Source organism: Pogoniulus pusillus, chromosome 33 (genome assembly GCF_015220805.1).
Source record: "Pogoniulus pusillus isolate bPogPus1 chromosome 33, bPogPus1.pri, whole genome shotgun sequence".
Taxonomy (NCBI): Eukaryota; Metazoa; Chordata; class Aves; order Piciformes; family Lybiidae; genus Pogoniulus; species Pogoniulus pusillus.
Window position 1 is genome coordinate 253,288 of NC_087296.1, and position 16,244 is coordinate 269,531.

General features: G+C 48.9%; 1 protein-coding gene across 1 annotated transcript in view; it reads right to left on the reverse strand.

The window, feature by feature from the left end:
- Positions 1 to 1,579: 1,579 nt before the first annotated feature.
- MMS22L (MMS22 like, DNA repair protein) overlaps positions 1,580 to 16,244 on the reverse strand; it is a 45,800-nt gene continuing 31,135 nt past the window's right edge. Inside the window, 12 exon segments of the mRNA XM_064170115.1 lie at positions 1,580 to 1,599; positions 2,582 to 2,673; positions 3,206 to 3,373; positions 4,390 to 4,486; positions 4,932 to 5,098; positions 5,798 to 6,006; positions 8,110 to 8,279; positions 10,253 to 10,412; positions 10,576 to 10,718; positions 11,387 to 11,529; positions 12,537 to 12,687; positions 14,143 to 14,285. Of these exon segments, the coding sequence (XP_064026185.1) occupies positions 1,580 to 1,599; positions 2,582 to 2,673; positions 3,206 to 3,373; positions 4,390 to 4,486; positions 4,932 to 5,098; positions 5,798 to 6,006; positions 8,110 to 8,279; positions 10,253 to 10,412; positions 10,576 to 10,718; positions 11,387 to 11,529; positions 12,537 to 12,687; positions 14,143 to 14,285 (1,663 nt within the window).

Sequence of the window (16,244 nt, forward strand, 5' to 3'; positions counted from 1 at the left end):
ATCTGAATTACCACATTCCTGCTCTTAATAACAATAACAAAAGGGAAATTCTTGCAAAGCGGAGGGAGAGCTTTGTGGGACTGGAGCAAGTCGCATGTGAATTCTGAGCAGGAGGAGATGTCTTTTTCTCCGCTTATCATTCCAGGGCTCCTGAAGGCAAGAGAAGCCAGGCTTCCCTCTCCTGCCACTGTTCATCTGTGCTGGACATCTGTTCCATAGCACAGGCATGACAACAGGTCAGAGGTAACTTGAGTCCTGAGTTCTGGAATAGGGAAGATTCAACAATGAAATATTTTCTGTTCAGCTCCCACTTCTATCTGCTGCACAAAGCATGGGGCCATGGTTTGTTAAGCACAGTGAAGAGGCAGACTCTGCATCTGTGTACAGCTGAGCTGCTCCTGTCTGTGGCAGCACCTCCTGCCCTTTAGCTTCATCATCTCCCTGTGTAACGCAGCTCCACACCAGGGCTGTTCTAAACCAAACTGCTCACATGTAAAACAAAGCACACAGAAAGATTTCACTTCAGTAACATGCAGTGGTCTGGGCAGTATTTCTGCAGGCAGCAGCTAACAGTACTGAGTTTCTCCTTCATGGTGAGTTTCAGTCTGTTTCTGTACTGTACTCATACACTTTCTTTCTTCTTTCCTCCTTACTGATTTGGGGCCCTAGTTTTGCTGTCCACTTGGTAAGTCAGGCTGGACTAGCTCTCCACAAGCCTCCAGCTCATCAGTGTTATCAGAACTGTCAGTCACACCTGCAACTATCCACACCAGATAATTAAACCAAAGGACATCGGTGAACACGATGCAAAATGCTTTACTTCTGTTTGCATTAACTTTCTGACAGAGAAGAATGACAAATTCCAAGCTGTAAATGAGTTTCCCATGCACCAGGAGCTGAGGTGAAGCCCTGCTGCTTTTTCAGAAGCTTCCAGCCACAGCAGACTGTATTAAAGGTATCAAATGTAACACCCACTAAACACATCATTGAATGCTTTGTTAGAGCTGCTCTGGCCCTCAGCAGGCAGAGGTTTCACTTTCAGGAGCGATTCTGCAGTCTCTGCTGTGGTAGCACTCAAAGCCACTCCCGCTCATCTCTCTTGCAGAGGATTATATTTTCACGTGTCAAAAAAAGCTCTTCAAGCACACAATTCTCCTGTGATGAATAAAACTTCTCCCAGGCACAGAAGCTTACAGGAAGCTACAATGCAAGCTCAACAAGTTACGATGAGAGGAACCTTCAGGTTCTGCACCTGTAAGTAGCCTAAAGAGGCTTCTGGATCCTGTAAGATCTGTGGCACCAGGGCTGCCAGATTATCTAGTTTGACTTGGTAATATTTACTGTAATAAAGGAGCAGCTGCTCTGAACACGACTGTAGGGACTGCTGCAGAGCTTCTGGACACAGAAGAAATCTTCCCTCACCACTCATGCCAGACAGCTGAAGTTGGAGCAACTACAAGCAAGCAGCCTGCTCACCAGTGCTGCCATCAGAGGCAAATTTACCACTCCTGAAGTCCAGCAAGCAGCTGCAGAAGCACAGGTTATGGAGGGAGGTGAAGAGCGTGAAGAGCAAAGCCATTCATGACAGGTTCTTCAGAGCTTTAGCAAAAAAACAACATCTAAAAAGAGTCACAGAGGAAGACCTGTCATGGAAGGACCCAAAATGCAATCTCTAACATAGCAAAACAGCTGAAAGGCCCAGCCTCGAGTGCAAACAGCCAGGAACAACTGCAGAGTCTGTGCTTGGAGGGGATCAATGCCCCCACCTTGGCATTTCTTTAGCACTCTCTCTCCATCTTCTCTCTCACACCATTTACCCCCGCTAGCCTGGGTTAACTAGCTAGCTAACCCACCCAGCCTGAGTTAACATCTAACAGTGTCATGAGGAATAACAATGGGATTACTGGGAGTTATAAGTTAACTTTAAGAACACAGTTTTGAAGAGGAATTGAACAGGAAATCTGAACCTACCTTTTCTTACTCACAATACAAACAGAAGAGCTTTTCCAGAGGCACCTGAAAGGCTTTAATATGTTGGATTCGAGGGGAAGGCTAAGGCAGCCACAGACATTCTGTGCAACACAGTACTCAAGCCCCCTGTTAAACAACAGCTCTGCCCACTGCCACAGCTCCAGCTGAAGGCACTGAGTTCAACCAGCTCACTCCTGAAGGTCACAAGGATCACAGGTCTGCCTCCTAAACCAGTTAAATTAAGACTGACCAAGGTCCCAGAGTCCAGCGCTGAGCGGCTCAGCTCTCACTCCACAGGAAATTATTCTGGTTCTCTACACTCTTGCCTCATGTGCTGCAATGCAGACCCTGCTCACAGACATTCCAGTGGGTAATGAAGCTGCCGTACCTTTCAACTGCCATTCAGTAGAATGTGGAGAGTTCCTCTTCAGATGCACCACAATGTTCAAAGCAACACAGAAAGCACTGAAATCAATCCATACCTTGAGGGGAACCCCCCCCCAGAACTGATCACGTATTGCCACTGCAGAGGAAAGGCACTTGGCTGGTGTGTCGCAGTGTGGCTCTGGTATGGACAGAGCAGGATGTGCCAGAGGGCAGCAGCCATCACCGGCATGCTGCTAGCCTGTCTCAGCTTCCAGCTTCTGTATCTCATTTTGACCAGCCTCTGCCAGGCGAGATAAGAGCCTCTTGTAAGCCTCTCTGTGGAGAAACCAAACGACTGCAATGTTACTGTGCAGTCCAACAGCAGTTAAAGCCTCTTGTTCCCAAATCACTCTGCACACAGCACTTCTCCCCTCTCCTCCCCATCCATGTATTTCAGTAAGTTTCACCAACCTGCAGTTTTTTCTTACTCTGCAGGCGAAGGAGTGAATTTTACCTTGTAGCAATGTGAAACACATGACAACTGGCTATGGGAAACACCATCAACAGATCAAAAGCAAATAGTGCACATACCAGTCCTTCTGCTGGACCCTGGCTGAGCTCCCTTCGACAGCAGCAAATGTTAGTTGGTTGGTTAATGGCAAAGGCATCACAACAGTGAGTGCAGTCCATTTGTCACTAAACACCCAGCAAGCAGCCTATGCCTGCCCTCTGCATGGCCTGGGCCAGCTGGGCAGCTCTGGCTGAGCACACTGGAACCCTGCTTGCTTTTGCTTGAGGTGCTGCTGTCTGGCAACTACTTCCTCCCCAAAGCCTAAGCCCCAGCCCCCAAGATGAAAGCAAAGCAAACCTGTGTGCACTGTTCCTGCCCAGCCCCTGCTTGTGCTCTGCATCCTTCAGCGCCTGTGTGGCCGTGGGGATCAAGGTGGCCACCAGCGGCTGGTCCAGAGCTGCCACTGCCTCCAGCACGCCGAACACCCGCGAGGCAAACAGGGCCGTGTGCTCCTGGATGAGCTGCCTGGGGGGACACAGGCACGGGGCAAGGTCAGGACCAGCTGCAGAGAGCTGCCAATAGCCGAGGGGTCTCGTCAGAGCAGCCTGGCTGCAGGGCAGGCCGAGGTGCTCTGCATGGCTGCCGCTTCTGAAGGCAGCCAGGCCACTGCTGCCCCACACCTTTGCACTGAGCTGAGTGCCAGCTGTTGCTGCTGTCTCACCAGTGCTTCCAGAGCACACAGCCGTGCAGCTGACTGCACAACCTGAGCCTGCTGTTTGAGCTCTTAAACATTTTTAAAGAGCCCAGCAAAGCTTGACCTGGAGTCAGGCCTGCAGAAGAAGTTGGCATTTCCTATACAGGTCCACTGGACCTTAGTCAAGGCACCCATCTCTTTTCTTGAGGGTTTGAGGCCGTTAAAGATCACAAATCTGAATCAACGTAACACCTCAGGGATGAAACGTCCAAGGAAAGGGCTGTACCATGTACAGAGGGCCTGGCATGCCCACAAAGAGCCATTCTGAGCCTCTCTGGAGCTTCCATCTAAGCATGGTACAGGACAGCACCAGTGCTTAGGTCTCAGGTGCTACAGCTCTTCCACTGCATCCTTCTGAGAAACAGGAGGGACTCTGCAGGGCATGGGACTGACACTCTAACGGTGCTAATGATTTGTCACTCATTCAGACCAGTGGGGAAAACAAAAGCTAAGGCTGTTGTCTGAGGATCTGATCTCCAGACACTTCCAGCTGGGCACACACCTCTCTGCACCTCACACCAACCATCCCCCTCAGTAGGAGCTTTGCCCACATCTCCATTATACACCTGTCAAACCAGTACCCAGTCCAGCACGAACTGGGCTCTTTGTCCCTGCCCTGGCCTTTCAGCCAAGCTGCATGCCCACCCAGTGCCAAAAGCAGTACTACCCCGGCCCCATAACCAAGTGGCACTGCAGCACATTGGAGTAATTGCTTATTTTCAAACCCATGTCTGCTGTCACTTGGCTTGCAGCAGCTTCCCTGCCAGCTGGCAGGCTTCCTGCTTACCTAAATACAGAAGTCAGCTGGGTGGCACATTCTCCTCCTGACCCTGCTTGGCAGCATTCCACCATGCACTGTACAATGTCTGTAGATATTTTTTTAACTGTAAAAGAGAAATCCCAAGATTCACACAGAGCTCTTGAACTGACCATCTGGAGAATGTCTTTCATGGAGACTACAACTTCTAAATGAGAAGAAGCTTGTGTTCTCTTGTTGTGATATCAGGGAAGTGGCTGTCAGAGCAGTGAGTTACACTGGCTGTGGAGCCCATAGTGAGTGCAGATTGCTGCAGGCAGCTTTCCCATCCTTACCCGCTTTCAAACACACAGAGCTCTAAGCACACTATGGTCTCTTTAATTCAGCAAGGGGGTAAAATGAGGCAGGACTTCTCTGCCTCATGGAGGCAGCAATCCCAGACCAGTTAATGAAGAAGGAAAGCCCGAACAAAGTGTCTCAGTCACCTCACCCAAGAGTTGTACAGGTGCAGGATGCTCAGCAGTGCAACCCTCACAGGTGTGCAGAGGTACTAAAGCAGACAAGCAGCTCACCCTGTGGCTCATTAACCAGCACCAGGCTCCTCAGCACGGCTGGCAGGGCCAGCTCCACATCACACAGCTCAGGGCTCTGTGTCCTCTGCAGCACTTCCAGCAAGAATGCCAGGACCGAGGCCAAGCGTGGTGGTGGAGCAGTGCCTCTGAACTGCAGGTAGTGGTCACTGGGAAGGTAAAGCAAAGCAGAACAGCTGAGATCTGCTCTTTTCCATTCAGTGTGAGCACCACACACCTTAAAATAACTCTGTGATATCTCAGCAGGAGGCCCATTACATGGATTTCCATCTTTATCTAGGCTCAGCTAATAGCTTCTATTTGTCTAAGAACAGGACCCAGTCTGTCAGAAGATGCCTCTGTTGAGGGAGGTGAGAAATAGCAGCTCTCAGCAGCAGAGAAACAGCCAAGAGTGACTATAAATGTTAAAATGCAAGGCAGCTTCATAAAATAACTGAGTTGAGGAATCAAGATTCTGAGACCCCAGCTCAAGATGCAAACAACTGTTGCTCCGTTACTTTAGTTGTGAGTGCTTTTGTCACCTCAGTGCCAGCTCTGCTGGCAGCTCTGCTCTCACTCTGCTGCTGTATTTCGGTCAGTGGTGGGGGGGGTCATGCCTGCTGTGGCTCTGGCACAACTGACACAGGCATATCCAACATGAAAACAGTCACAAAGACAAAAGATGACCTGTTCATCTGCAACAGGACCTTCATCCACTCTCTAGTCCCCAGTCTTCTGCTCCACTGCTCCCTGCCCAGAACTCGCAGGCTCTTCCCACCGCCAAGCCAGGGGTTACTAAGAGCAGCAGCATTCCCTTTTCCTGACTGCCTGAAAACCTGAGGCAGTGCTGGTGCCTCACTGCTCCTTACTTTATGACCTGCAGAGTGGTCCTGCGCAGGCGCAGCAGCTGTGGGGCCGTGAGAGAGCTGCACAGTGCACTCAGCACCGGATGCAGCCCCATGCCCGGTGCCAGTGGAGAAGACAGAAAGCGGCCAAAGTACTGCTGGATGATGTTGCTCAGCAGCTGGTTCAGATAGGCACCCTGTGCCTGGCACTGGCTGCATATAAAGGACAGGCCCTGCAGAAGAAAACAACAAACCAGAAACCAAATCAATTTGTAACAATTTGTGACTAAATCTCTGACACCAGGCTAGACACTGCCTGTGGGCTGTGACCTGCTGCCCACAGACCTGCAGCACCAACAGACATCACCTGCTGCAGGATGGGCTGCAAGTGAAGAGAGCCAAGGCAAGGCTGGCTAAGGAGAAAAATCTGTTATAGGCTAATTAATATCTTGGAAGAAAAATGTTGCTAATAATGTGAACAAATTTGTGTAAACTGGGCATCATGTATATGGGCTTTAGAGTTTTTAAGAACCAGTTTAAGGCTACAGCTGCTGTGGTTTATTCAGTGTAAGTTGCACTGCCCCAGAGAAGTCTGGGATGAAAATACTGGTCCACAAAGTGCCTGTCTGAATGCTCCCCACAGCAGTGGGGCCACAGTACTGTGCAAAAAGAGAATTATTCTTCTTGGCCCAAGCTGCTGTAAGAAGTTTTGAGCTTCCTTCCTCTTTCTTTGATGACTGAAAGCAAGAAGAACAAATCACCAAGAAAGAAAAGTCCAGTGGTCTCCTGTCACAGGGGTCACTGGCGCTAGCACAGACAGGCCTCTTGAGGACTTGGTTTCACAAGGGTTTTGTCCACCAGGAACAATGGCAGAAAAGAAGTTCAAGCAGAGTTCCCCAGACAGCAACTTCAACAGCACTTCAAACTTCCACTAGCACTGCAATCCAGACTACATCTGCCTGAATACTGGTGGCTGCTGAGGTGAGCTAATGCCCCCAGCACAGGAATGAAAAGTTCAAGACAAGCTGCTTCTGCTCCCCAGCTACTGACAGAGCATTGCTGCTTCTTGCTACCAGCCCCTCCTCACAAACATTTTCCTGTCTTTGTGCTTTCAGAAGATAAAAAAAGCAAGTTGAGACTTAGATAAAGGTCTTCGAGGTACTTCTTTGACATAAAGAGTTCGCACTTTTGGTTCCAAAGTGAACACAAAGAAGAAACACAGGATTTCAACACATCAGGTGCATCAGGGCCGGCCTGAGACCTGCTGCAGGTCACACCCTAGAACACAGACAGGTCTGGTTAGGGCTGAACCAGAGATGGGCAATCCATCACAGCAGCCCCCTGGGCAATTCCTACAGAGCAGGTGGGCCTTAAAGGGTTGATAAAGCTGCTACCTCCTTCTGAACTGGTTCTGCAGCCATCTTCTGAAGTTAACAAGCCATCGGAACACCCAACAAAGATGTCAGGGGGAGCAGCTCCTCATCTGAGCAGGGAGCCAACTGATTCCTGTGCATGTTCACTGCAGAACCCTCTCTGACTGAAGCTGCCCTTCTGATTTATCCTTGGCTCCATAACTCACCTGTGGAGCCAGGTGCCCAGCAGCATGGATTCCTGGAACTGCTGCCTGCAGAAATGCCAAGCTGCCTGATGAGGACTTACAGTGTCAGTCCTGCTGCTGGAATCAATCTGCTGCTCACCAATTAATGCTCTGCAATCCCTATTAAACACATCCCATACCTCGCAAAACCCATTAATAAGCTTGCTCAAATACTGGACCACAGACGTGGCTTGAGGGGAGCTTCTAATGTCTAATCTCTGACAAGTGCTGAGCCTGCACAGGCCCATCAAAGACACGGGAAATGCATGTGCCAGGCTCAGAGCTAAGCCCTTGCACCACTCTCCTCTGTTCAGAAATCAGCCAGCTCCTGTGCCTGGGCAGGATTAACGCTGCTAAAGCAGGCAGGGCATCTCACCTTCCAACATGCTGTTTATCACACCTGCTCCCTGCAGGTCACGGTTGACCCAGCATTGCTTGCAGACAGTGTCCAGAACTCATTCAGCCTTCTAGGTGCTCAGAGGAGATTTTACTTTTTTAAAACTAATAGTGAAATATTTTCACTTTGAGACAATTCTAAATCACCATTTCCCCACTTCCCTAACCAGAGGGCAGGGAAGTATTGTGGGATGAAGGCAGCATTTGGAAGCACTTAAATTGCTGGAATTTTGTAAGTGCAAGCAGAGAGTTAAAGAATGACCCGTTTTCCCAAAAAAAATCCTCTGCAGCATGACTGCTCCTGAAGATAGGTTTGTTGCTGATCCCAGTGTGCAGATATTACCTGCAGATAGAGGGGAAGGCTTTCCTGGATAGCAGCCAGCAGGGCCACGGGCAGCTCCTTGTCCTGCTGCAGCACTGAGTGTGGCAGCAGCAAGCAGTCCACGATGCGGAACAGGAGCTGCTGTGCTTTGGACGTCGCCAGAATGGGTGCCCAGAACTTCACCAGGCATCCTGTTGAGAAAGAACCAAGAACTCCCAAAGCTCTTCAGTCAGGGGAAACAGATTAGAATCAAAGAAAGCCACCAAAGTGGCAATTATGTCAAACTGGATAATCACAGAATGTTAGGAGCTGGAAGGGACCTTGAAGGACCATCCAGTCCAACCCCCGCGAGAGCAGGATCACCTATACCAGATTACACAGATCACATAGTCCAGAAGCAGCAACAGCAACTGAAATGTCTCTGAAGCTGGAAAAGTCCAGTGAAGACTGGTCCATTCACAGCCCAGCACCACGGAAGCTCTAAATGAGCTCAGTACATTAGTTACAGATCTGTAGACAAGGGGAGCTGGGCAGCCTCCCTCAGGCCCAGCCAAATACTGCTGCAGTCAGCGTCTGTCTTACTGCCTGCACTCAGCACAGCTCAGAGAGGCTGCCTCTGCCTTCCTCTGCCTTCCTCTCACATCTGTGGCCACACTAACAAAACCTTCATCATCTTTCGGATGGAATTTAATGCATGTGACGGCAGGCTAAGAAGAGCAAGGGGCAGCCAGCTCCATTAAAGCAGTATAGTCTCTCCAGATCTTTGTGGGCTCTCACAAAACAAGAGCCTTGGAGAACACCCTTCTTGTTTTCAGCACATTTACACCTCACTTGTGCAGCTCTGAGTCAGTTTTAAGATCTTGCTTTTGAGCTGCAAAAAAGAGGCAGTAAGGTGCTGATGTGTGAATAGCCTGCCTTTGAGAATCATCTTCACTGCAGGTGAGGTGTCACTCTTCTAGGCAGCTCCCTACTCCTCAGTGCTAGCACTTAAAACACAGGTTAAGCACAGATTAAATGCCCAAAGTGTGTATTTAATTAGAAGAAAATGTGCTGGGTTGAAAATATAGCAATATCCCAAGAAAATAGGTTTTAAGACTGAAAATAATGAAAGATCTTTTAAAAGTAGGTTGCTGTAAGATACTGTTAACCTGCAGAAGGCATCCATTACCACCTCTAAAAACCAGGGCAAACAACATTAATCTTGTGCAGTGAAAGAAAACACCAAGATCACCCACAGAGGAGAGGGATGCTGTCAGAGCATTGTCCAGGCTTCCTGTTCTGAGAGGAGCAAGCTCAGCCATCCTGCTGGGATGCAGGGACAGCTGGACACAACCTCACCACAGACAGCATCCTCACAGTTGCTCATCCTCACAGTTGCTCATCCTCACAGCGTACCAAGGCTAACTGAAAAGGACATTTCCTTGCACACAACAGCATGACTGAACATGAATAATTTCTTACTGCAAACCACTTTATAAGGCTCCAACCCAGCATCTGAGCATCTAAACCCATTTCACCCGATGTCTTGCAGATCTAAAGCTGCAGATCTGGCAATGCAGAAGTATTTTACACAACTCAGATTCCATGACATTTGGTGCAGCTTCTGCACTGCTTCTTGCTGCTCTCCTGATCACCACCTCTGTCTTTCAGACACATCAGACTTGCTCTGTCTCTTTAAAGTGACCAAGACACTCACTCTCCATCCTAGGAGTCGTCACACATGGGCATGGACACAGACCAGAACCTGAGCACAGAGGGCAAGTGCAGGAGCAGTTCTAAAAGTGACTTGTGTACTGCCATAGCTCCAGTGGCCATCATGTAGCACCTCATAACCTTGCTCCACTGCCTTGCCATCATTTTGGGGTTTGCTTAGCAACAAAAGGTGGGGTTCTGAGGTGAAAGACAGGAAAACATCTTGCTTTTGAGAACTCTGATTTGCAAAGGTAATTAAAGCCAGCCAGCAACAAACACAAGGCAGTTAAGCATCAGGATAAAAACCCAAATGTGTGGAAGGAAATTAAATAACCTCACTGTAAGACCTTGGGGACTTTGCTTTTGAAATCATTGAAATGCACAGTGGGGGGAGGGAGAGGAATATTGAAAGTCACATTTTACTGATTCCTCAGAAGTATTTCCTGAAAGAAAGAGGCTGCAGAATAGTTACCAATAATCCAGTATGTGAGCTGCAAACCTTCTGGAGGTCCTTTTGCCTTCAGATAAGGTTTTACATACTTTAGCACATCACCCAAATACTCCAGAGACTTGGCTACCATGGCGGATTTCTCAGGGAGTGTCTGGAGGCCACTGTAATTTCTGCCAACGGCCTAAGGAAAGACAAACATTGAAATGAATCCAAATAAGCTCACTCAGTCTCTTACCAGGTTTCTGCAAGTAGTTCCTCTTTGGACACCAAACGAGACCAGGTACATCCCTACTTTTCCCTCACACTGTCGTGTGGCACAGTGTGAACAGAGAGATGTGCAGTACCTTAATGAAGTGGACAAGAGCACTTTTGGGGTCTTGCTTGACAGCTGGCTCTGCAGCCTGAGCCTTTGAAAGAATGCTTTCCACTTCTGAGAGCTTGAAAACCAGCCTTGTCATCTCAGTCAGCTGCTCCAGGTAGGCCTTCCCTGTCACCAGAGAACACAGCACACCAGAGTTTAACTTTAGCAGCAAGATCTCTAGGCAAAAATGATCTGCCTCCGCTGTTGTGCTTCCAGTGCAGCTATAGGAGGGTGCAGAGCGTTAGGGACAACCAAGCCCTGGGTGCAGCCAAAGCTTTCATTTTACTAATGGCTTTGTCAAAGTCTACAAAATGTATCTGAAAAAAATTGCTAGAGAATGTGTTCCAAAAATAATGAGACTCAAGGTGTTATATAGAAGAACTTAGGAAGCACTACTGTAAGAAAGCAAAATGCAGAGTGTAGAGAAGGAATTCCTTGCAACTGCCATCTTTTCTTTCCTTCTTTTGGGGCATTCACAGCGTGATTTCTGACTATTTACTTAAGGTTTTCATTTTCTCCAGGGCAGTTTCTCCTTGGGGAGAAAACCAGCTTGTCTCCTTAGGAGCAAGTCTGTGCCGCGTGCTTCCAAGGAAGCTCTTTTGTCTTTCTTTGTGGTGAATTTGCTGTATGCAGAGCAGGCAAACTCTCAACAAACAGCAAAGCAGCATAAAGAAACACATCTCATAGTCAGGTGAGAGTAAAGGAACAGAAACAGGAATGCAATTAGCTGGAAATAATTGTCAGTTCTGCAGCATGGAATTGCAGCTGCGAATGCTAGGCAATGTGGCACTCACCAACTGATGGCTCAGCAGCTGCCCTGGCCAGCACCCTGCTGGGCTGATCCAGGAACATCTGCAAAACACAGCGGAACCAGGAGCGCACTGTCAGGGCCTCGAAGGAGGGATAGCCCATGCTGGAGAAGGCTTCACACAGGGCACTGCGTGGGCAGGAGAGAAAAAGAAAAGTCAGCAGATCTAACAGAAGCATGCAGAAATGCGGCAGTGTCTCCTCTGGCTGCAGACGCAGCTGGAAATCAGCAGGCATTCCTTCGGTGCACTGGCAGTGCCACTTGGCAGCGCCACTTGGCAGCACAAAAGCAGGCACACAGGGCTACAGAACCTGGGGAAAAGGACACACAGTGCGAGATGCCTCATTCCTCAACTCCTCGCCAGGAGGGACAGCCTGCCAACCGAACTGGCTGCTGCTCTCTCGGCCAGGTGTCCTTCCCGAGCCAACAGCACCACCAGCTCTCCCTGTAACCCTGTGTCCTGCTGCTCACCATCAGCACTCCCTGCACCTTCTGTGCCCTGCTTTCCAGCACTCCCAGTGTGCCAGCAGCTGCCTCTCTTCCCAATCCAATCAGCCTCACACCATTCATTCTGCAGAAACCCCTCACCAAGCACCACAAGGCTGCTCTGCACCCTGCTTCCAAACCCTACCAGCTCATCTCCGTGGGTGCTTCAGGCTAGGGCAATATGAACACAGTTCCCCCTCTGTATGAGATTTCATCCCTGCTCAGTCCTTGGTGCTTAGACTTCTATGGGCAATGTTTGTACTCTTTGCTTGAGATATATATATATAAATCTGCTGATTTTCTGATGAATTTTTCGTCATGCTTGGAACAAAAAGGTAGCACAGGTCCAGAAGGAAACTAGACTGGATTCTGTCTCCCACTAAACAACATTAATTTATTTTCCTCATTTTGTTTAGTTAAAACCAGTGACAACTGTGCCTTGTCTGCACAACCCTGCTGACAAAACAAACAAGGCCAAATGCAAGCAAATAACTTCTGTGGGATGCCTCAGTGGATTTCACAAACCAGAACTCTAGCAGATGCAAAGAACTTGGACCACCTCAATGACACATCCCTGTCTGGAGCAACACTTGGCATAGGTCTAAGGAAGGAATGGGGGTACTGATGCAGCAGCAGTGGCAAGTTTTCACCTGTTTTGGATGAGGTGACTCAGATATCTTGACACCAGCTGAGACCACACCATATCATCCCATCCAAACAGCTGCATCATTGACAGGACAGGCTGTGGCTGCAGATCCGACAGGGCTTTGCTGGGCATGTCCAAAGCTAAGAGAGTAAAACCTGTTTTAAAGAGAGAAGACAAAGCACCTTGTCAGTGGTTTCTCCATACAGCTGCTAAGCAGTTGTTAAGTTACAGGGAACGAGTCACCAAATCAGCCCATACGACCTGACTCTGGAGGGCAGTGAAACAAAGGGGTCCACTGGTTCCCAGATGCAGTGCAGGTTAAATAGAAATGCAGTATTGGTTACAAGGATGGTTTCTGAACCATCTGCACTGAGAAGCTGCCCTTGCATTGGCCAGCAAAGGCTGCTTCCAGAACCCAGACAGAGGCTGGCAGACAGGGTGCAGGGACAGACACTTTAAGCTATGAAGGAGTTGCCTTTCCTTGTCAGCCCTGGAATACAGCAGGTCACAGGGTCCCCATGCTGCCTTAGGTGAGTAAGCAACTTGTGCAGTACCATTACCTCTCCAGCACTAGCTGTGGCACAGAGGAGGCAGAAATTGGCTGTGCCAGGGCAGAGCCTGGCAGGGGCAGCAGGAGAGCTGTGGCTGCCTTCCTCTGCAGTGCTGACTCACAGCTCTGTGCAGTACGACACAGCTGCACCTGCCCTTCCTGTGCTACTTCCCTGTTAACCTAAAATGGAGAGATCTGCCACTGCAGGGAGGGAGTGAAAGCTCTGTCATGGACAACCTCCCCCTTTGATATGCACTGCTGCTCCCACACGTGCTGGCAGTGTGAGCCGACTGCTGCAGCACGCTGCCTCCTTCGTTAGTGCTGCCTGCTGACTACTGCTGAGCAGCCTCAAACCACGGCTGGTTTAACTCCTGTTACTGACCCTGTGCTTCTGAGCTTGGAACCTTATCTAATTCCTATCACGATGAGGAAAAAAAAACACTTTATTTTTAATGTCTTAGTTCAATGGCTCCAAGCTTTCACTGTAGCTACAGCACATAATGCTGGTGAGTGATGGCTAAGCTCAGACTGAGATGTGTCTGCCCACTGAGATGCTGACTTGTTGCACATGGAGGTCACATACATATGGAACATGGTCCTTCAGGATTAAACTCCTCCAGTACAAAGGAAGGACAAATAATTCAAATGATTAAATAGTTTTGTGACCATGAGCACAAGGGATCAGCACAAAAAACATAGTCATGTAGTCAGCCTTTTAAAGATTGCCTCCAAATGTCAAACAGTATCTAAAGAAGCTGAGCTGGAGCTGCTGCTATGATGAACAGTCCAACAGCAAACCATAGTAACATCTCTACAAGATGTAAATTGTAGAGACAGTGAAGAAATTATTCTCATGTTATGTCACGTTTGCAGTGCTGATCACAGTCTGTGACTCGTGTGAGCCAGGCTTGTGCAGCTTCAAACCTCTCTGGAGTTCTCAGCTTGTCTGCATTCCATCAGGTGGTTCACTTCTTGTCCACATCTTTAGCACTGAATCCACCTTTCTGCTCAGGTTCGAGTTATGCCAGGGAAGCAGAGGCAGCAGCAGCCTGGTGCTAACCTGCAGCTGTATCGGCGAGCTGCGAGGAAGGTGGCAGCTGGGCCATCCTCTGACTCTTCAGGTAGGGGAAGAAGTTCCTCCAGAGAGCTGCAGCCACAGCAAGGTGGTGCTCTCTAGCTGCTGCTGGGGCACTGCTGGCACGGCTGTGCACGCTCCTGGGGAGACACAAACACAGGGATACTGAGCACACAGAGTTCGTGCTAATTGCTAATGTCAGCCATTAATGTATGCCTTTTAATGCAGCAGATGAAATGAGAGGTAGGCAGCTCTAAAATGAGCATCTGCATGCAGCAGTGCCAGCATCACAGGAAGGTCTGCTCAGCACCCACAGGCAGGTGCTGCTCCACATCTGTGCCGCAGGGTTGCAGAAAGTCATGGCTAATGGTTCAGGCCAATTGCAAACCTTCCTCTGGGACTCTCGTCTGCAAAACCTCACCAGGTCTGAGTTCATCTGGAAGCAGACTGGTTTAGATGGGGTCTGCCAGCAGTGCCCATGGCTCTCTGAGCATAGCCAGGACAGGAGCTGCGCTGCTCACAGCAATTCAGTTGTACACTCAGATCCCTTTGATTCCTCTAGCACTCTTCTTGCTGCTCGGGCTGTAAGAACACACTCTCACTCCTGTTCTGTTTACCTTCTGGTCAACCCAGTTCAGATGGTGCAGCATCATTACATTTGCTTTATTAAATTCTATAAACAGCATTGTAAAGTCAGAGTCAAGATACTGGCAAACAGCAGAGCCAGCCAGGCTTGCCTTTGCACCAACATTTGCAGCCTGTAATACTTTTATCCTTAACTGCCATCCTCACACCAGCAACTCAGTTTCCCTGCCGTGACATCTGGAGAACAGGACAGTTTACTCTGTGAGGGTGCTGGGAACCATTCCATGCTTGGACACTGAGGATTGCATCCAGCATGCTAGTGTGGCTGTTTACAAGGCATCTTCTCCATGTCTACAGGAACTGAAGTGGGAGTGAGATTAGCAAGGGAAGTCAGGCCGTGCTTTGGGAGTGGTGCCTTAGGGGAAAAAAAAGGACAAAGAGAAGGGTGTAGGAATAGTGAAGGCTAGAGGACAAACTAGGAACAAGTAAAAGCAGGGCCAAGGAGGTCAAGGTTCAAAATTTATTTGCCTTTTACAGGAAAAAAAAAAAAAAGTTGCACAGTAAAGCCCAGAGGCTTCTGTGGTTTCTTTTGTTAAGAAAGTGTGATGCCTCCTAGCACAGACAACAGAGCTTCAGGGACCAAACTCTGCTCTGCTTACATCCAGACTAGGCAGTGAAGCTGCAAAAAGTCCTCAAAGTATCCTCTCCAAAGAAGGGTGCCTGGCATCTCCTTTGGCTGCTATGCAAAGCAGCAGGCTGTGCAGCCTGCTCAAGTGAGGCAATACATCTGTGTCAGCGCAAGGGCAGCAGTTATGTTTATTCAGTCACCCACACAGTACCTTCAACAGGTAAGTGCCAGAACTGATGAGACTCCTCAGTGTGCTGCACTGATGAAGCAGCCTCTCCTAGCACACCTGGGAATCACACAAACCACAGGTAAATGCAGCTTTGCTCCACATACAGGCTCCCACATTTCCAACAGTGGACAAGTACATGAGCAGACATCTCCACTTCTCAAACCATTCACATAAGGTTAGCCATGGTGTGAGTAGCTCTGTACCTGCCACTCACATCATTACAGTGCAAACTACACCATGTTAGCACTGTAAAGTGATGGATTTCAAGGTGTTTTCTTCTATTTTGCCATCAGATCAGGTAAAGCCTGGCTTTGTGCTTCCTGAGTGAGGACTGAGCTGTGGCTACAGCTACAGCAGTAGCATATGGGATTGCTGTTTGCAATCTACTGGCAGGAATTACAGCCTTTTATCTGCATGCAGGGATTGTGACTGTAATCACTGCTTTTGCACTCCTAAGCCAGGCCTTGGCAAGCCTGCCTCACTGCAGTGGAGTGAAGCCTTGAGTCAAGCTGGAGAAGTCAAACACATAAACTACAGAAGCTGCTACCAGTCCATAACCTGCACCGGCTGCAGATTGGCATCCAGACTTCACACAGCAGCATTTATCTTTACCTACATGGGTTCAGAACTCCCCAAAGGAGAGGT